Source organism: Macaca thibetana, chromosome 16 (assembly GCF_024542745.1).
Source record: "Macaca thibetana thibetana isolate TM-01 chromosome 16, ASM2454274v1, whole genome shotgun sequence".
Classification (NCBI taxonomy): Eukaryota; Metazoa; Chordata; class Mammalia; order Primates; family Cercopithecidae; genus Macaca; species Macaca thibetana.
In genome coordinates this window covers 46,931,358-46,952,375 of record NC_065593.1, presented here as the reverse complement: position 1 = coordinate 46,952,375, position 21,018 = coordinate 46,931,358, and the positions used below count along the sequence as shown (strand labels likewise).

At 42.5% G+C, this 21,018-nt stretch overlaps 2 protein-coding genes across 8 annotated transcripts in view; both read right to left on the bottom strand.

The window, feature by feature from the left end:
- SKAP1 (src kinase associated phosphoprotein 1) overlaps positions 1-21,018 on the bottom strand; it is a 330,610-nt gene that overhangs the window by 25,662 nt on the left and 283,930 nt on the right. For 6 of the 7 annotated variants that reach the window (XM_050762808.1, XM_050762809.1, XM_050762802.1 and 3 more), the window contains 2 exons: positions 11,946-11,996; positions 3,813-3,913 (listed from right to left, as the gene is read on the bottom strand). In XM_050762808.1, coding sequence (XP_050618765.1) covers positions 3,813-3,913; positions 11,946-11,996 — 152 coding nt within the window. The remainder of the gene's footprint in view (positions 1-3,812; positions 3,914-11,945; positions 11,997-21,018) is intronic. The other variant, XM_050762804.1, reaches the window with a different exon arrangement.
- CBX1 (chromobox 1) overlaps positions 1-21,018 on the bottom strand; it is a 181,622-nt gene that overhangs the window by 94,228 nt on the left and 66,376 nt on the right. The window lies entirely within an intron of this gene.

The window sequence follows — 21,018 nt, the reverse complement described above, 5'->3', positions numbered from 1 at the left end:
TAACAGCAGGGAGCAGCAGGAGCCTATGACTAAAGCTTCCATCCTCATTTCCCCTCGCCCCCCCTCCCTCCCCCACCACCTCCATCTCACCTCCCTTTCTAGATCCTCTAACCTCCGCACCCCGGACTCTGCCTTTCAGAATACTTTTATCAGATAGAGAGGGGGAAACCAGATGTATTTATGATAACTGAAAACAAAAGAGCTGGTAATTAAAAAAAATTCTTTTTTGTTTAAACTGAATAAATAAAGCTAAAACACATTTTTGTGTGGAACTTCTTTTTTTTTTTTTTTTTGAGACGGAGTCTCGCTCTGTCACCCAGGCTGGAGTGCAGTGGCCGGATCTCAGCTCACCGCAAGCTCCGCCTCCCAGGTTCACGCCATTCTCCTGCCTCAGCCTCCCGAGTAGCTGGGACTACAGGCGCCCGCCACCTCGCCCGGCTAAGTTTTTTGTATTTTTAGTAGAGACGGGGTTTCACTGTGTTAGCCAGGATGGTCTCGATCTCCTGACCTCGTGATCCGCCCGTCTCGGCCTCCCAAAGTGCTGGGATTACAGGCTTGAGCCACCGCGCCCGGCCATTGTGTGGAACTTCTTTAGCAGTTTTGCAGTGTCAGGCCCACCATATTTAGAATGGGAATGTCTGAGGTAGAAGGATTCTTAGATGCTATCCAACCCCACTCTCTCTTTTAACAGGTGAGGAAACAAGTCCAGTTAAGCTGAGCTGCACACAGCTGCATCTGTGTTTCTCAGGGAAACAGATTTCCCCAGATTCCTAAACAGCAGGCCCTTCTTGCCCAACGGAGCTTCTACTGGACAAAAAGAAAAGTAAAATAGAGCTTTCTAGACACCATTTTCCTGGACTAAATTCAACTTGGGTCAGTTCTGTCCTTACAGGTGTGAGAGACAGCTGCAGAGTGTAACGGACCCCAACAAAAGAAGGCAGCTGAGGCTAAAGTGGGAATAAATTAGGATCCATTTGAGAGAAACTTCCCGAGATGAGGCACTACTGAACTTATAAATAGACAGATGGCTGGGAATGGTAGTGGAATCTCCTTTTCTGTCTGAATTTGTTCATTTGTGCTTCTTAGAAGCAAGGCAGTGAATAGATTGGGTGGCCTTTTAAGGTTCTCTCCTGTCCAAGGACTATTATTGAATTAGGTAATATAATAAAGGTGAATCAAAACTGAAATGCTCCCCAAACCAACGTTAACTGGAATGCAGCTTCATGAGGGAAAGTTCGGCTGAGCTCTTAACTTCTCATTTCCCCTTTGATACGCAGGGATTTGCAACATGGGGAAGGGAGCCAGCTGGTGTAGCTTTTTGGTGAAGAAATATGCTACTATTAATACAATGGTACAGGATGAAAATGGACTCAGAACCTTCCAGAAGAGAGGAGAAAGAAGCTGACAGAAACACAGCAGCGAGGTATTCTCATTGAATTAAACTCTGATATATTTGCTTTCTTTTCTTCTTTTTTTCTTTTTGGAGACAGAGTCTCACTCTGCCATCCAGGTGAGTGCAGTGGCAATCATGGCAGCAATCCTGGCAGCCTTGAGCTCCTGGGCTCAAGTGATTCTCCCAGCTCAGCTTCCAGAGTAGCTGAGACTACAAGCATGTACCACCACACCCAGCTAGTTTATTTTTTATTTTGTAGAGATGGGATTCTGCTATGTTGCCCAGGCTGGTCTCAAACTCTTGGGCTCAAGCATCCTCCCGCCTCGGCCTCCTAAAATACTGGGATCACAGGTGTAAGCCACCATGCCTGGCCTATGTTACCTTTAAGTAACAGAGAAGGGGAAGAGGTATTTTTTTTTTTTTTTTTTTTTAAGATTGGGTTGGTTCCCCATGTTCTTTGAGATTTCTTAAAAATACAATAGCCACTGTAACCACAGACAGCTCCATACTGCAGGACAGGTCACCGCACAACCCCTTCTAACTAGAGGAAAGGGACCCCCAGTGAGAAGCCATTAACAAAGGCAAAAGACATGCAAAACAAACAAAATAATCATGACAGAGAGAAGGCCAGCAGCCAGTCTGGCTCTGTTCTTCCCCCCTCCTGCTGCAGGCACCTCCAGACAAAGTAAACAGTTAATTTGTTCACCTGCAGGCTCTGGGCAAACAGAGGCCTGGTCACACCTGAGTGGATAACTCGATTACCCCTGTAATGCCAGCGTGGTAATGTACACAAATTCTATTACACGGCAAACCTTGCTTTTGGGCATTTGAAATACCAATCAGGCCAATGTCCACTCCCTTCTTTGCTTCCAATTTATTCTTGGTGTATTGGAGCTGCACCTAAATGGCACTAGGGTGGTACTGAGTTAAGGATCCAGGAGAAATCACTAGAAGATTGTGATCTCACTCAGCAAGGCCTGCAGGCCTCCTACTGTCTTGCAAACAAAGGGTTGGGTTTGAATTGGGTCCGTTTTTAAAGGGCCCTGATTCTGTTGGAACCATGGAAAGGTGCTGTGGGTCAGACCTAGACTGTTTCCTAAGGTGCTTATGGTATATCTCAAACCGAAACGAACCTTTTCCCAAGGTAGTAAAATTCACAGAATAAAGATAAAAGATATTGACACATAAAAAAAGAAGAAAGATAAACAATAAATGATAGATTAATAACCAATGGGTTTTTAGTTTTCCCTTATGGAATCCACATACTCAGCAATTAAAGAGCAAGTTGTGCCTATTTCAAAAATGTGTTTGTGGAGATTGATTGGCTGCATAGAGAGAGGGCTTTTTAATAAGTGCTAGGGACAGAGCCTGTTATTTTAGCTCACCCATAGAATATGTATGGTCTTTCTTTACCAACATGATGCTACTGATCCCCCAAACTGTAGCCCATGAGTTCTGAATCTTCTTCACATCAGTGATTAATCTGTAATAATCCACCCTTTTTTTAAAAAACCAGTTTGTTTATGGTCAACAATACTATTTGTGAGATGGTTAGCTGGAACTAGGGGTTAACTTGTGACTGAGGAAGAGAATAAAGTTAGCTGACCTGTGTGGGATTGAATTCACTCTCTTGGCCTTATCAGCAATTGCTCAAACCAATTGAGTTAACTAGCTCTGACTCCTCCCCCATGCATAATTATGTTACAGTCTTGTTTATCTATAAATGAAATAAGAAGGCAGCTTACCTAGCCAGAATGTTTTCAATAGTATTATGTGGTAATAAATTATGTACATAGTGATGGCCTTTAAGCACAAGTCCCTGAGAAAGATTAAATTTTGATTGGCATAGTTTTGGTATAATACCAATTTTATTGCATTTTTTATTTTATTATTATTTTTATTATTTATTTATTTATTTATTTATTTATTTATTTTTGAGACGGAGTCTCGCTCTGTTGCCAGGCTGGAGTGCAGTGGCGTGATCTTGGCTCATTGCAACCTTCGCCTCCCGGGTTCAAGCAATTCTCCTGCCTCAGCCTCACAAGTAGCTGGGAATACAGGCGTATGCCACCACACCTGGCTAATTTTTTGTAGTTTAGTAGAGACTAGGTTTCACCATGTTGCCCAGGCTCTTCTTGAACTCCTGAGCTCAGGCAGTTTACCAGCTTCGGCCTCCCAAAGTGCTAGGATTGCAGGCGTGAGTCACCATGCCCTGCCTGGCCTTGTATTTTTAAATGTGAAATTGGTTCCTGAATCTGGAATTTCATGTAAAACTTTTCCTAACAATTATGAGTAAATGGGAATTTATATATGAGGGAGCCATGGGAAGGGTAGGACATGGAATAATTCTGTTTATGGTGACTAAATCAAGAATGAAAACATTGACTTTCGATTCAAGCCCCACGGCTTCTGTCCTTACCTTGCTCAGAATGCGGATGAGGTCACCCCGTTGGAAGGACAGTTCATCTGGCTGGTCACCATGGCAATCCCATAGGCCCTGGTAGTAACTGGCATAGTCTGCTGATCAAAGAGTGGAGAAATCAAAGTTAAAAGGACTCTATTTTTTCCAAGGAGCCCATGTTTTTGCTGCAAATGGAAACCAGGGTTCTGATATTGTCCCTAGGAAACCTCAGATTAAGGGGGGTTGAGATGAGATACAGCCGAACACTCAGCATGAGCAAAGGACTATGGGAGAAGGAGATCATTAACTAACATTAAATATTTAAAGATCACTCCTAGTAGGATGCCGTTCAACAATATGATAAATATATTTATTTATTAATAAAAGAAAATCAGGCAGGTAATTTTTCACTTGGTTTGTAAGTAAGCAGTGCAGAGGTTTCCCGCTAGACTTTCCTGATTCAGGGCAACTAAACTATCTAGCTTTTCTCTTCATTATGTATTTGAAGGATCAAAGTAAATCTGTGACTTCTGCCTATTTACAAGAAAGGCTGAGTCAGCTAGCAGGCTTCTGGATCACAGCTCACTTTTCGGCCTCCTTTGTCCATAGGAACTTATCCTGGGAACTTCCCACCTAGGTACTATATGAAGTAATCACCAATAAATACTGAAACGAATAGCCCAGTCTTTAAGTGGAACCAAGGGGGTGTCTCATCCATTACAACTAAATTCGGGTGGGCTGGCCCTTTTCCAGCATCTCATTTGTAGACCCTGAACATGTCTGCCAAGATTTATCTGCAAGCCCCAGGGGAACAGAAACCAAAGTGATCTGCATTAAAAATGAAAGCAACTGAAGACGACAAACCAAGCTTTAGAAGCAGCTGGAGAGATTTACTGAGCTTCTCAGCAAAACTAGATGGCAATGATGCCACGGGACAGCCATCGATTCTTAACAATGAAGAATTTGTATTGATCTTCTACCCGGAAAGGTTAAACACTAGAGTACGAAGTGGGAGAGGATCTGGGGATTTGAATGGCAGGAGAGCTAATGCCCACTAGACCAGGGATGCTCCTTGTTCCTTGGGGTGCTCTGTATCAGAGCTGTGAACAAAGCACCTACAAAAGATGAAATTCAATTGATGGGAGTCAGGAGTCCTGGGTTCTAATTAAAATTCACATGATTTTGGGGGATTCTGTTCTATAGATTTCCACCTTTCCTTTATTCATTTTACCCTCCCATGAGCAGTGATGGTACTGGTGACTGAGGACAGGGCAAGTGGGCAGTAGGGGCACAGACACCTTCCCTATATTTTCTTTTTTTCTACTTGTTCCTGACTTCTGAGCAATTTAAATAATAAAGACACAGAGGTACAAAATCCCTATATGTCTCTGGAAGAGAACTTTGGTAGGAATCTTAAAGGGTACAAAAACAGAGGAGGGAGATAACTATTTAGTTAAGACTCAGATACTGCAAACAAAAGTAAAAATGTCAACCGTATAGAAATTCAGGCATGCTTTCTTCACACATAAAATTGTCTGTGTGTGCAGTAGACAACAGAGGGCAGCAAACAAGATAAATACTGTGAAAACATTCTGCCACCGAGTTGATAATATGTTTAGAAGAAAAATACTTTGGGAGAAATATGTTAACTATTGAAAAGACAAAGCATACATTTTTGGAAATACAAGTACATGAAATAATAGAGAAATATCAATCCCTGAAAAATGAAAGTAGTTTTCCCAGAGGATATATTATGAATTTTCAATTTTAATGGAGTTGATTAATCACTCCAAGATTTTGACTAAATTCAGGAATGAAAGGATATTGACATCAATATTTTTCATGGATTTATATATGTAAAAATGGTAGAGAAAACCATTTTTTAAAAAACAGATTCTAAAACCATAACAATATTTCTGAGTGGTAAGGAGACCAACAAGGTTATCTTGGTCTTTTCTGGTCTAGCAGATAGTCACTTTGGAGTATGGTTTCCTACTGTGTGCCTGGATGTGGGATAGGTCCTAATACTGAGTGCCTTTTTGGTGTATACATAAAAAGTGATTTGACATTGGGTACATATAGGCCTGGGAAAATATCTGGAGAAAGATTTATTCTAAAACCACAACAGATCACAGGGAAAGCAAGAAGCTAGGAGAAAAACAGAAGCCTTCCAGGAAAGAAAGAAAGATAGAAAAGGTCTTTGATGTTAAAGGCCAAAGAAAAAAGAGTTCAGGAATCCAGGAGATGGTTTAGCTCAGTCCAAGAATAGGGATTGTCAGAAGTAGAACAGCTCCAAAAAACAGGCAGAATGAAGGGCTAAAAACTGGGAAAAGTTTGAACTTGCTAGCTAGCTAGAAGTATTCTATATTAAGGAAATCAGTGAGGGGTAATTCCTTAGCTGGGCAAGATGACTCCATACTGCAGAATTCCTGTTAAATACACATGTGATATGCATTTATGTCTATGTGTGCATGCAACTTCACTAATTCATTTCTCAGCATCCAACAGACATGTATACAGTACCTACTAAATGCTAGGGACTGTGTTAGATACTGGGAATCCCACATTGGCCACATATGAGCCCTCCTTTCAAGGGTACCTTCTAGTCAGGGAGGCACCATGGAAAAAACAGTTACACAAATGTTTATTTATGATTATGATATGTCTGTAAAGGAGAAGTTGAGGATGCTGTGTGTAATAGGGAATCTAACATAGTTTGAGGGATCAGAAAAGGCTTTTCTGACCAAGTGGGTGTTATTTAAAGACGTTGAAGAGGGGAAAGGATAAGTTGGAGGAGGGCTGCATTCCTGAAGCTTGGCACCAGCAAGAGCTTAAAAGCCCAGAAGTCTGCAGGGTTAGTCCAGCTTCTCCATAAACCTGCCCAACTCATCCTATAAACAAGATAATGCATGAGGAGACTTTGATTTCTTTTCTTTTTCTTTTCTTTTCTTTTCTTTTTTTTTTTTTGAGACGAAGTTTCACTCTTGTTGCCCAGGCTGGAGTGTAATGGCGCGATCTTGGCTCACCGCAACCTCTGCCTCCTGGGTTCAAGGGATTCTCCTGCCTCAACCTCCCGAGTAGCTGGGATTACAAGCATGTGCCACCTTGCCCAGCTAATTTTGGGTTTTTAATAGAGAGGGGGTTTCTCCATGTTGGTCAAGCTGGTCTTGAACTCCCGACCTCAGGCGATCCGCCTACCTCGGCCTCCCTCCATCCGCCTACCTCGGATTATAGGCATGAGCCACTGCGCCTGCCGACTTTGATTCCTGTAGAGCAGAGAGAGGAACTGAGAGCCCAAGGGTGAGGCTTGCCTCTATGGTCTGGATTTAGATTCCTTTAGGCTTACACTACTCTGGCAGGCGTCTGAAATCAGAAATGGTGCAGCATTCTGACCATTTAATTAATTCAAAACATCCTCATTCTCATTTTGAGGACATTATTCCATCTAATTATTTTTTTTTCCAGTCTGTCCATTTGGAATGAAAAACAAAAGAATAAAGCTTAATGCCAGCATTTCTCAATGTCTCTCCAAAAAACGTAACTCTGCACTAAATAAAGCCTGGTAATTCAAAAGCAAAGCACTAATATATTCAGCATAAAACAGACAGAGGACCTAGAGCAATAATGACACCACTAATAACTAAAACAGTTATAACAATTAACAACAATTACAATGATAGAGAAGCTAATGGGTATGATCACTGCATTTAAATTGCTAGCAGAGCTGAGAAGGGCTTTTTCTAGAGAAAAAAAAGCAGCATCTTACTCTCTTTATCCTATGTAACGGAAGCTAAACTCCAAGCAACCAAAATATCATAAGAAGAATAGCAACAGACCAAGTTAAAAAAAGTATTGGTTTCTTTTTTCTATTTATTGCAAAGCATTTGTCATTGCATGCCAGGTTCTTTACAACTAGTAACAATCATTTCTCTTGTAACTGAGGCCAAGTTGGTGCTACTGGTGATAGAGTCAATGTCTGAAAATTAGCCTCTATGACGAGCAAAGTTTTAAGGTAAAGAGGACCAGGACATCTCTCTGCCTTTCTCCTTCCTTAGGGACAATAAAACCTGACTGTTCCTTCCAGAGTTCAGCTTATGTTTGGGAGTCACTGGGTAGTGACAGAATTCAGGCTGTGACCAGGGAAAAGTGGCTAAAGGCAGGCCAGCAAGTTATTCACATTTTCTTGATTACTAAAATGATTGTGTCAATAAGGCCTGGCATTAAGTACAACCTCTTAAGGTATGGAAAAGAGAAACAAAACGCGAAGACGGATAAAGCCAGTCCTACGAGAGGATGGGATGGTGGGATGGTGAGACTTGGACAAAAAACGCCAAAGTAGTGACCCTTTGGAAGTGACTTAAAATGTTCTTTAAGCCAGGTCAGAAAGGTCCAACATGTTCAGTCCATTCAAGTAAACTCTGATAATTTTCTTTCTTTTTTTTTTCTGAGACAGGGTCTTGCTCTGTCACCCAGGCTGAAGTGCAGTGGCACAATCATAGCTCACTGCAGCCTCGAACTCCTGGGCTCAAACTATCTTCCCCCTGCAGCCTCCTGAGTAGCTGGGACTACAGGTGCATGCCACCACACCCAGCTAATCTTTTTAATTTATTGAAAACACAGGATCTCGCTTTGTTGCCCAGGTTGATCTCAAACTCCTGGGCTCAAGAAATTCTCCCATCTTAGCCTCCCAAAGTGCTGGAATTACAGATGTGAGTTACTGCGCCCAGCCTTGATAGTTTATAAACTATTTTGGAAGGAAGCTATGAAAATATTTGCCAAGCCCTCACTGACTATGGCACCAGAGGAGGAAGAGCAATTGGATAATATCATTTACTTATTTCATAGTGCTTTAATCTTGAGTTTTGAAATTACTGTGATCCTAGTGTGATTTGGAAGTGGAGTACACTCAGATTCTGATTTTCATGTCATTTACTCTTTTCATTGGGCCAAAATTTTAGCTGGTTGATAATCAGCTCATGTTTGGTCTTGGAAAACAGGCTTCAAAAGGTAAGAGCTGCAAACACCTCTGTGGTTTCCCTTTGTTTCTTTCATGTAGTAGTTCACTCTATTGGTAAGCCTAAAGTGAGAAGAGGGCCTCAAAGATGGAGTGGTATAAGCAACCATTTTTTGGCCCTCCTGAAAGCAATCATTTGCTTATAAGACCACAACAGTGTGATCTGTGTCTACTTTTGGCTTAGTGTGCCCACAATTTCAGAGTTGGGGTTGGGGGCAGACTGAGGGAGGTAGGGTGGGAGGGGTCTGTTTCAGGTTTTCCTTGGTCAAGGATTTTATGTATCTAAGGATAATTTGTGCCTCCAGGGTTGCTTTTTATTTGACATAGCACACGCAAACAAATGGCCGTAATTTTTATAAAAACGAACACAGAGGAAGTTTCATTTTTGGTTACCTGGAGGTTACCTTTTCATGATAAGGAGAGGTGATAAACTTATTACCTAAGACCCTTAGTGTTAGACTATTGGGCTGATGGGTTGGAATTTAGTGAAACTCTGAGGTGTTGAAGAGTCACTCATTAAAATAACCCTGTTACTAACAGTTATGCTGTAAACTGAGCTCTTTATAGATTGAGCAATCAATACTACAAGGCTGTGATAGATTTTCTAGGTAACAGAATGAAATAAAAGAAATTACATCTTACAGGGTCATTAACACTCAATAAGGATGAACTGAATCCCTTCCCCCACTATTCTGATAAGATCTAGTTGGGCCTTAAGAATGTTAGCAATTCCATCAGGGAAAAAAGCACAGCATTCAAGGAAGAGGATCCATCGAGGCTGGAGAAAAGTACTTGGATTTTAAAAGTAACTCTGCTAGCCATAGCATCTTTTGGGAAAAAACGAAGAAGGGAAAGGTCAGCTTGCTTAAATTTTTTTTTCTCCCCAAAAGCATGTTAACACCTGAGAAAAGGCTGGTCACGGTGGCTCATGCCCGTAATCCCAGCACTTTGGGAGGCCAAGACGGTCGGATCGCCTGAGGTCAGGAGTTCCAGACCAGCCCGGCCAGTATGGTGAAACCCCGTCTCTACTAAAAGTACAAAAATTAGCCAGGCGTGGTGGCACGTGCCTGTAATCCCAGCTACTCGGGAAGTAGAGGCAGAAGAATCACTTGAACCCGGGAGGCAGAAGTTGCAGTGAGCAGAAATAGCGCCACTGCACTCCAGCCTGGGCAACAGAGCGAGACTCTGTCTCAAAAAACAAACAAACAAACAAAAAAACACGCACCTGAGAAAAACTAAGTAGCCCAAACTTGTGTAGCTTGTCTATGACATAGGAATTCACACTGTCCTAGAGCTCCCTGCCTTTTAAATGCCTTCACTGGGGCTGCCTGCCCTTCCCCCAGACCTCTATCTTTTATTGTTACAAAACTAAATGATGACATTTGGATTTATATATATTTCACCATTTCTATAGTGCCTTTGGAGATAAGGCACTATATAAAATCAATCGATAAATAAGTAAACACAAATAATAAAAATTCCTGCCTCAGATTCTGCAGAGAGAGCAAAAAGTCCTCCTGTTTTTTAATCACTAAGTCACCAATCATAACTGGTGGGAAGTGTAAACCATAGAAGCATATTCAGAGCTTGCTATACTTTAACAACACTTGTTTTGGAGGCAGGAAGCATGAGGAACAAAAGGGTTTTTTTTTTTTTTTAAACCTATTTGAATTATAGTTGTAGGAACAGTTAAGAAATAAGGCTCCTTTCACCTCCCAGATATAACCTTAGAGAAAGAGGTGGAAGGAGGAAATGAGATGAGGGAGGAATCTGAAACTGGATTCTAGACTGTGCTAAAAGACCGATGCTTCCTGAACGGAGTTTAATATGAAATTGGCCATAGGAAGCTTACAGTTACTCCACCCAAGCTGTCCACATGAAGCATTTCTTTTCTGCACTGGTGATAGAAGTTGGTTGAGAAAAGATATATGTGGAACATGGGTGGGTCAGAACAGATTTTCATTTGGAATTCTGGACAGTAAGTAGAAAACAGAAGGAAACAGGTTTCAGAATGGACCTAATCACATGTGTTCGTTATCATGAGGTACTGGCAGCTACACTCACATACTTCCATACCCGCCTCTCCTGCTTTCTTTCTCTCCTGCTTTGGCACATGACTTCTGAGGCTGCATCTTCGTTGTCTCTTCTCTTCCCTGGGAGAAGCTGGACTCTTAAGAAGTTGAGTCCTGAACCTTTTAAGTATTCACTTTCTGTAGAGAATGAACCTAGAAATGGGGGTTTTGCTGGATGGATAAGGAAGAGAAGAAAAAGCACAAGGAAAGGAGAGAGGAGAATGGGAAAAGACAGGGCCAGATAACGGAGAAGGAGCAGGGAGGGAAAGAGGGCAAGAATTCCTAGGCTTAAGATTTTCATAGACTCCCTAAGAAAAATATCAGCCAGTATCTAAATCAGTCATGATTAGGGCTCTGCTGATGGAACGAATGTCCTTGAGGTGGCCCTTGCAATGTGCAGCATTCCTTTACTGACAACCATGGACTAGGTCCTTGGTCCACTTAAGGAGGCTTCAGAGGGGCATCTGACCTTTGAAAGGATGGGCTCACTAACAGCCTGAAGCATGGTTAACAGTCTGGGATGAATAAGATGTAATTTTATATTCAACAAACCTGTTACATATTCATTTCCAAATGTGCCTGGAATCAAACCAGGCCATCAGAAGTCAGCATCACCAAGCAATTCTATCTTTCACCCCGTGTTCACTTTTCAGATCTGACACATTTCCATTCCCCTCTGAACTTGCAATCTCTGGGCCTCTCAGAGAGGAGACATTTCCATTCTTTCCGTTCTCAATCCTCTGATCTCTTAGAGATGAGGCAATTCTATTTTCACTGTACTGATTTAAGAAATACTGATAGGAAAAAATAAATATCTGGTTTGGCTTCCCACCCTCTCTAGGATAAATCTTGGTTGTTCTGGGAACATTAATTGAAGTGAATGGATGGCTGCTTTTAAAGTTTATGTATTTCCCAGTCACTTTATTTGGGGCTTTGGGGTTCACACACAGATACCCTCTTAATTATTGAGTCCAGTAATTTTTATAGTCTCAGAGAAAGGTGCTTTCTCTAATCAGAACCCCATAATGTCCTACCCAGTGCCTGTGCATTTAGAAGCTCTTATACCTCCTTTTCGTCGAGTGCCACTCTCATCCTCTTCTAGATCATGCTCTTCATCTGGGGAGATAAATGATCAGTATTAGCAATTAGTGGTTCACAGTCTCATCTTTTTTTTTTTTTTTGAGATAGAGTCTTGCTCTGTTGCCCAGGCTGGAGTGCAGTGGAACGATTTTGGCTCACTGCAAATTCCACGTTCAGGGTTCAAGGGATTCTCCTGCTTCAGCCCCCTGAGGAGCTAGGAGTACAGGTGCCTGCCATTATGCCAGGCTAATTTTTGTATTTTTAGTAGAGACGGGGTTGTGCTATGTTGGCCAGGCTGGTCTAGAACTCCTGGCCTCAGGTGATCTGCCCTCCTTGGCCTCCCAAAGTATTGGGATTACAGGTGTCAGCTACTGCATCCAGCCAGTCTCACATTCTTTATATGGAGAGGTTCCCTTTCTCTGAGCTCATCATATTCTCTTTTTTAAGGAAAGTTTAATTACTGTGTTCTTTTTTTTTTTTCTTTTTTTGTGAGACAGAGTTTCACTCTTTGTTGCACAGGCTGGAGTGCAATGGCGCAATCTCAGCTCACTGCAACCTCCGCCTTCCGGGTTCAAGCGATTCTCCTGCCTCAGCCTCCCGAGTAGCTGGGATTACAGGCTCACACCATCATGCCCAACTAATTTTGTATCTTTAGTAGAGATAGGGTTTCTCCATGTTGGTCATGCTGGTCTCGAACTCCTGACCTCAGATGATCTGCCCGCCTTGGCCTCCCAAAGTGCTGGGATTATAGGCGTGAGCCACCGTGCCTGGCAATTACTGTGTTCTTTTTTTTTTTTTTTTTTTTTTGAGACAGAGTCTCGCTGTGTCGCCCAGGCTGGAGTGCAGTGGTGCAATCTCTGCTCTCTGCAAGCTCCGCCTCCCGGGTTCACACCATTCTCCTGCCTCAGCCTTCCGATTAGCTGGGACACCTAGCTAATTTTCTGTATTTTTAGTACAGACGGGATTTCACCGTGTTAGCCAGGATGGTCTCGATCTCCTGATCTTGTGATCTGCCCACCTCGGCCTCCCAAAGTGCTGGGATTACAGGCGTGAGGCACCGCGCCCGGCCTACTGTGTTCTTAAAAAAAAATAGTAGGCCGGGCGCGGTGGCTCAAGCCTGTAATCCCAGCACTTTGGGAGGCCGAGACGGGCGGATCACGAGGTCAGGAGATCAAGACCATCCTGGCTAACACAGTGAAACCCCGTCTCTACTAAAAAATACAAAAAACTAGCCGGGCGAGGTAGCGGGCGCCTGTAGTCCCAGCTACACGGGAGGCTGAGGCAGGAGAATGGCGTAAACCCGGGAGGCGGAGCTTGCAGTGAGCCAAGATCTAGCCACTGCACTCCAGCCTGGGCGACAGAGCAAGACTCCGTCTCAAAAAAAAAAAAAAAAAAAAAAAAAAAAAAAAAGTATTAATTTGTCACCTTCAAACTGGCCCTCTCCTTCCCTTCCCTTTCATTTATTCATAAGCATGTTGAAGTGCTTATTACATGCAAGACACCGCACTAGGAACTGGGGACAAGCAATAAACAAGACTGTCAGAGTTCCTGCCATTGTGGAGCTTCCAGTCCATTGGATTATTCAGATGTCTATCACCGGAATCCTAATCCTTTTCCTCAAACTCCATTTCTCCTTCTCTCTGGAATTCTCTTCAAAATTATTATCTCTATGAAAGCATTCTCTCCGGTTTTAAGCACTCCAGAGTTAGGATGTTAGAGTGTGTGCGTGTGTGTGTGTCTGAACAACCCTCTGTGACTGGCTGGGTGCGATGGCTCATGCCTGTAATCCCAACACTTTGGGAGGCCAAGGCGGGCGGATCATGAGGTCAGGAGTTGAGACCAGCCTGGCCAATATGGTGAAACCCTGTCTCTACTAAAAATACAAAAATTAGCCAGGCGCGGTGGCGGGCGCCTGTAATCCCGGCTACTCAGGAGGCTGAGGCAGGAGAATTGCTTGAACCCAGGAGGCAGAGGTTGCAGTGAGCCGAGATTTTGCCACTGCACTCCAGCCTCAGTGACAGAACAAGACTCTGTCCCTGGGAAAAAACAAAAAACCCTCTTTGATTAATTAGTCCTTAATCCTTAATGTATCCATCTTTGTTTAGCTGTAATGGAGGCTGGTCATGTACATAATTTTATGTTCCTAGTACTTGGGGCTTGTAGTTATCTTTTTACTGTTTTTATTCAGCCTGCCTTGTTCATTAGAGTATAAGCTCCTGAGGGTAGCTGGAATGGTCTTTTAATTAATTGCCGTAGATTCACAATGGGTTCTAAGTCAATGCCAGTGTCCAGTCAAATGTTTATACGGTCAAAGTCATAACATAATTGGCCTACGTTTCTTAATCCCATTAACCGATTTCATCTCATAACATTACCTGATAAAATAGGAATTGGGCCTTTATAAAGTAAATATGTGTACCAGAATCATATTTAGCTATTTTATACATGGGACAAAGTGAAGAAAAATACACTTGCTATTCTTTTCACTACCACCATGCTCTTTTCCCACTCTCTCACTCACACATATATACACACATGTGCACAGTAGATAGGGTATAATAAGCAATGTTTTGAGGGCTCAATACTCAGCTCCTCCTGGCTACATTTACTTTCTTTTCTCCTGAGTCTTTTTTTTTTTTTTTTTTTTTTTTTTGAGATGGAGTCTCGCTCTGCTGCCCAGGCTGGAGTGCGGTGGCCGGATCTCGGCTCACTGCAAGCTCCGCCTCCCGGGTTTACGCCATTCTCCTGCCTCAGCCTCCCGAGTAGCTGGGACTACAGGCGCCTGCCACCTCGCCCGGCTAGTTTTTTGTATTTTTTAGTAGAGACGGGGTTTCACCGTGTTAGCCAGGATGGTCTCGATCTCCTGACCTCGTGATCTGCCCGCCTCGGCCTCCCAAAGTGCTGGGATTACAGGCTTGAGCCACCGTGCCTGGCCCTTCTCCTGAGTCTTAACGACATTTGCTTGTCTTGCTTCTCCATAGTTTTGCCACTAAATGAATCTTTGACATTTCTCTTTCTCTTTTTAAATGTAATGTTTATAGGGCAATATGAGTTCCAGTGTGTCAAACTGGGGAAGTAAGCTCCAAGCTCATAGGTAAGAAGGAGCAGCATAAAAATATGTTAGAATACTATAAAGCATTAAAGGAGTAATTGATTTCAAGTAAGAAAGAGACTGATACGGCCAGTTGTGGTGGCTCACGCCTGCAATCCCAGCACTCTGGTAGGCTGAGATGGGAGGATCGCTTGAGCCCAAGAGTTAGAGACCAGTGTAGACAACAGAGCAAAACCCTGTCTCTATAAAAAATAAAAATAAAAATTAGCTAGGCACAGTGGTGCACACCTGTAGTTCCAGCTACTTGGGAGACTGAGGCAGGAGGATTGCCTGAGCTCAGGTGTTTGAGGCTGATTGCACCACTGCAGTCCAGCCTGGGCCTGGGCAACAGAGTGAGACTTTGTCTCTTAAAAAAAAAAAAAAGACTGATACTCTGGGAAATAAAATATATATATTTTTTCCCTACAATATAGTAGGAGAAGGAGCACTTTGACTCAACAGTTCTTATAGCCATGTATGATCTAGCAGCAGAGAATGTTCTACTTGCCACCTGTAGTGCTCCCTCAACCCTACCATGAGGAATAAAACAACCTAAGCTAATTGAGGAGTGAAATCAAATATAAGAAACAGATCATGCTGAAATAAACCACATTAAATATTCTTTGCACATTGTCTTCTCATTACTCGTCCACTTCCTTCCTTTCTTGGCTATGATGCGTTTCCTTTGACATGGGACTAATTTTAGGATTGGAAACATTAGAGGAAAAGTTGGTACATCCTCAGTTTTAGAGATACCTAATAATTTGGATAGAGAGCAGCTCTTTTGTTGATATCAAACAACTCCATCACAAAGACCAATAATTTGCTGTGCTTAGGCACTTTTGCAGAGAGGGTTTATTCTACCGCTGCTGTCTGTGCGCAGCTGTCTCTTCCTCCCAATTCTAATCAATGTAAATTGGGTCAGATCTCCACTGTGAATTACAAATTGGATCCGAAGTTGGAGGGTCACAGTGCTGCTACTCCACCTCCTTCCCACCGCCATTAGATGGGAAGCTTCACCAAAGATCTTTTCTAAATAAATCAGACTTTATTGTAAAACTCGGCTACTGACGAGACATAACCTCATTAGCATTGATTTTAAAATAAATTATTGAAAGTGGCCTGCCTGCTCTTTGCATTTGTAAAATAGGAGAATGTAAATGTATTTGCAATGATAAAAATGAAAACTAAAACTTGATTCCTTTATTCTTTCGGGCAACAGCACTTAATCTAGTCATAATACAAAGATGGAACAATAGAAATGTGTTCTATGCAGTTCAGTTCCAGACCAGATACTCTTGATTTCCACCGCACTTTTGGAATCAACTAGAAAGAAAAAAAAACATTGGCTATAGAGCTTTTATATCATTCACCGCCATTACTAAGCTCTACGATGATGGATGTAAATGGGGAAGCTCCAATCCCCACATCTGTTTTATCTAACACTGTCCTTCCCAGGTGGCTGAAAGTAGGCTCAAATCAAGAAGACTTCCCATTGATGGGCTTGGTGCTATGCCTCTGGGGTCTTTGGAAGATTGGGTAGGGGGCACTATTGCATAGTGAAGGAAAGCACCATTCACAGCTGGTTGTGAAAATTACACCCCTAGACACCTCCCTAGGTTCAGAGGGCACAATACAAACAGGCATACATGTTATCTCAGATCTTTCCATGAGACTGAACAGGTGTCTTTCCAACTCCAGAGTCAAAGACAACTATTATATGGCAACAGAAAAAAAGTCTTGTTGCTCACAAAAAGGGGTGGGTTAAGTAGCTAAAGTTTTCATTTTTATTAATCTGTAATGTGACACTTTAATTTTAAGAGACTATTTTGAAAAAATATTTTTTAGGCTAAAGAGCTTGTTGAATTTCTTTATAAGAATATTATTAGGCATTTCAGCATTATATCTACTGAAATATATCTTCATTTAAGAGTGAATTAAAATTTATGTGCTAGCTCAACTTTAAACAGTAATGGATTATAATGGTCCTTGCTCCTAACAGGGCATATGGGACCCCAACCTTACATAGGTTTTAAACAAATTAACCTCTAAAGATTACTGTCCACTTATCACATTAAATGCTCTATTTGATCCCCAAATATCTCATCTCAATTGGGAAAACAGTTGAAGAAGATTCTGTTAACTGTGCGAACATGTAAGAGAACCACAGGGCATCACAAATGAGCATCAGTATCCGGAGAGTCGATTTCAATCAACATTCTTGGCACAATGTCAGGGACACTAATGAGAGGTTGAGAGGAATAGGACACTGAATCCACCTCAGAGGGACAGAGAGGAGCCAGCAGCTTCTCATGACACCTGGCTCTTTTTTGAAGTGCTGCTCTGACATTCCTCTGACATCGGCTACACTGATATCAGAAAGAATAACATTAGGAAAAAATTACTAAATCAGAAAGAGGAGAAATCACTTACTTCCCCAAACAAAGAAAGTGACAGAAGCTTCAAAAAATGCCAACTGTGTCAATGCGCAACCAGATGTCAAGGCGCTTTGGTGACAGATGCAACAGAAATACAGATAGACTCAAGGTGCAAAGGGGACATGCAGAAAACTAGAAATAAACTGCTCCCTGGCATGCACAGGTATGTTATAAATCCACGGATGTATAGCACCTCGTCAGACTACATGGAAAATACAAGCAAGATGCTAATAACACATTTAATTATCTGTTGTGTATTTGGTTATCTTAACTGTTACCTCAAAATACTTGCATCATATTTCAGTGATATGGGCTTGATGTATAAGATATTAAACTCAATTTGTGCTATCTGCAACACTTGAAATGCACTGAATTTAACTTCACAAATAATACCTAAGCATCTACTAATTGGGGAGAAAGACCTGAATACAAATCACTGGTGAGGGCTAAAACAAAGCTTAATTCCAGTTGAGTATCTGGGAAGGTGTCACTGAGGAGACATATTTGAGCAGAATGTGTACGATTTCACAGGCTGAAATCAGGGGGATGGTCTAGGTAGAAGAAACAACATGATTCTAGTTTTGGTGCTGACCAAGCAGCACTGTGTGACTTGGGCTCAGTGGGCATGGGAGTAAGAGAGAGAAAAGGCCAGAAGTTCAGAGGAGGCCTGATGATAGTGTTGACTCTTCCCTGATGCTCTTTCTTCATAAACTTTGTATTTTTGGTCTCCATTTTGTTTCATTTCCTTAGACTTCTTATCTTCACTGTTCCCCCTTCCTGTGGGTCTGAACAACAGTACAGGGGGAAAAATAATTCCACAGAATGTTTGTTTCCATTTGACTCAAAATTTTAAAAACTCAGTTATACGCTTTCTTTTAAAGCAATATGGTTTCTAGGTCTATAACAACACCCTGGGGCAGTGTGGGCAGCATTGGAATGTGCACAGAAATTCCCAAAGAGGGCTCTTCATCTCTCTTTCCATTTGCTCTTCTGAAATCTCTCTAGAGAACACAGCCGGATTCTGTTGCCATTGCAGCTGCTACAAGGCCCCAGTTACAGCACTTCAATGGTCTCAGACGTCTTGCTGGATCCCAGCCTTGAGACTCCAGACAAAGAGAAACCTGATAAAAGTTGTCCTTTTATGGAATCTTGAATCATGGAGCTGGGCCTATGCTGGCCTGTAAAATAACTTCGGGGGTGGTGGTGGTGGTGAGAGAGGGCTCAGAAAAGCCTCCCATTTTCTACATATTGCTTTAGCATTTCTTTGTGGTGGTTCCCTGCAGTTTAATCTACTGCAAATGAGATCCTAAAAAAATCAAGGGCCCGCAAATGCTCAACACGGATGTTCAGAAATCCCACCAGATACCAACCTTGAAACCATATTTTCCAGGACTAACGTTTTTGTGGCCTGGCTGAAAACCTTGAGTGCTCTGGTTTTCCCTCATGGGGAGAAGAGTGCTAGCCATGTAGCAAATGCTAATTATCCCATGATTAATGTGATGGAGTGAGTTTAATGTGATGACCCATACATTATTTTGATTACAAAAAAACATTTTTTATTGACTTGGTATGCGTTACATACACTTTTCTCCCTATTAGGAAGCCCATCTAAATTATACTCTGGAAGGAAGGTCTCACTTACATGGCTTTCCCTATAGAGACAGTGAGGGCTTGTGTGGGACCCATCCCAAAAGGGAGGATTAGCAGAACCGTCAATGTTAAATATCCTCCACAAAGCACTTTTACCTGTTATAATGAAACAAATGTTAGAGGCCCACGTCATTTGACTCTTGAGGGGTATGCAATGTTAGCACAATCCAACGGTACTGTAGGCTGTCCCTCCACCCAGCACCTGGCCTTGCAGTAAAAATGGGCCTGAGCAGAAGGTGCACTTCACATTCCATCTGCTCAGGATTTTCAATTTCACCTGCTCCATACACATAGCTGGAAATAACCAACGGGACTGTCTTGGGTCTGGTTCGAGAGGGTGGGGACCTAACCATCCCCAGTTCTTCAAGGAGGTAACACTTCCTGTTTAAACACCATCACATTAATAACAGCCAGCATTTACTGAGTACTCACTGTATGCCATTGTTTGCCAGGGCTCTGTGCTAAGAACTTTACACATGTCAGTTTTAGACTCCTCACCACATCCCTCTGAGACAGCTACTATTGTTTTCCCTGTTTTACAGGTAATATAATCAGACAGAGAGAGGGCAAGTAACTTGCTCAAGGTCTCACAGTTAGCAGGTGGCAGAGCAAATCCATCCTGATTTAGGGTCAGTATCTGTGCCTAGGATACCATTGCTGTCTCATGTGCCGCTGCTTGGTAGGTGGTCTTATGAGAGGGCAGCAGAAGGGAGACAGTGTTAGGCCCCCTCACATTCCCTTCTCAATTTCTCCAGGTGTGGCACTACGCAAAATTCAAATAGCAAGTTCAGAAGCAACAGCTGAGTGGAGTGGACAGGAAACTGGGTGATGGAAACTTGCGGCTGAAATATTCATATCATAATTAAATGCCAATATATCCCACCTCCAACTCTGTCTCTAGGAACTGTGATGGACAGAGGCTTATGGGAAAGAACCTGTTGCTTGGGTACAGTGTTGTCCTTTGGAAACTGGGTGCAATTTAGCTGTTGTTTCCCTAATCTGCAGAAAGAGATCCTGGATTTCCTACTGTGTGGCCTTCCTCACTTCCGATGGGCAGCTGTTGTGGATAGAGGTTAAATGCACCCACAGACCAGTCTTCATGCCCTTGGGGCCACTCCAACATACCAGCTGGTGGGAATTTTGGAAAAATGCCCTGATACTCTGGGCGGTGCTGCACTGGCCAAGGGGAGGAGTTTAGGAGGCAGGAGAAAGATGGTCATTAGGAAGCCAATCATACCTTCACTGCCCACTCCTGGGGTAAGGTGACAGTCCCAAACTCATCTTATTTTTTGAGACCTCTTTTTATTCTCCTTTGCTCTGTGTCTCTGAGCATCAGCCCCCTCCTTCCTGGCTCCTTTGAAAACGAAACATGGTGCAGAAAAAGGCCCTTTCTTTCCACCCCAGAAAGTTCACTGAGGTTTTCCCAGAGCACTCTTCCACAGTTGTAACCCAAAGTGGAGTGTCACGCGGATATTTCCCCAAGCCTGGGCAGGAGTGAGCAGAATGTGAGCTCACTAAGAAGATTCTGGCCAAGTTGGGGAGTGCATCTCCTTTTAGAGAGTATTGTGAATTAGATCCATTTCTGCACCCTGCTGTTGCAATGGAGCCAACTGTGAAAGGGAAGATTCTCAGAGGAGCTGTGTTTTAATGTAGCAATTTGATTCAATTTTCCACTCTATAAAATTACCCATCACTGCTCGTTGCTTTCTAACAGACACCTTCACTCTTAATTTAACAATCCTATCGAATTCTGCCAGGGAAATTGGAAAAATTTATCACCTGTGAAATTTTATTTTCCTTTGGTTGTATCTGTTTTTGTAAAACTTCATTAACGACGATGACTTGCTGAGGAAATTATCATTTTTTTTAACGTCAGACA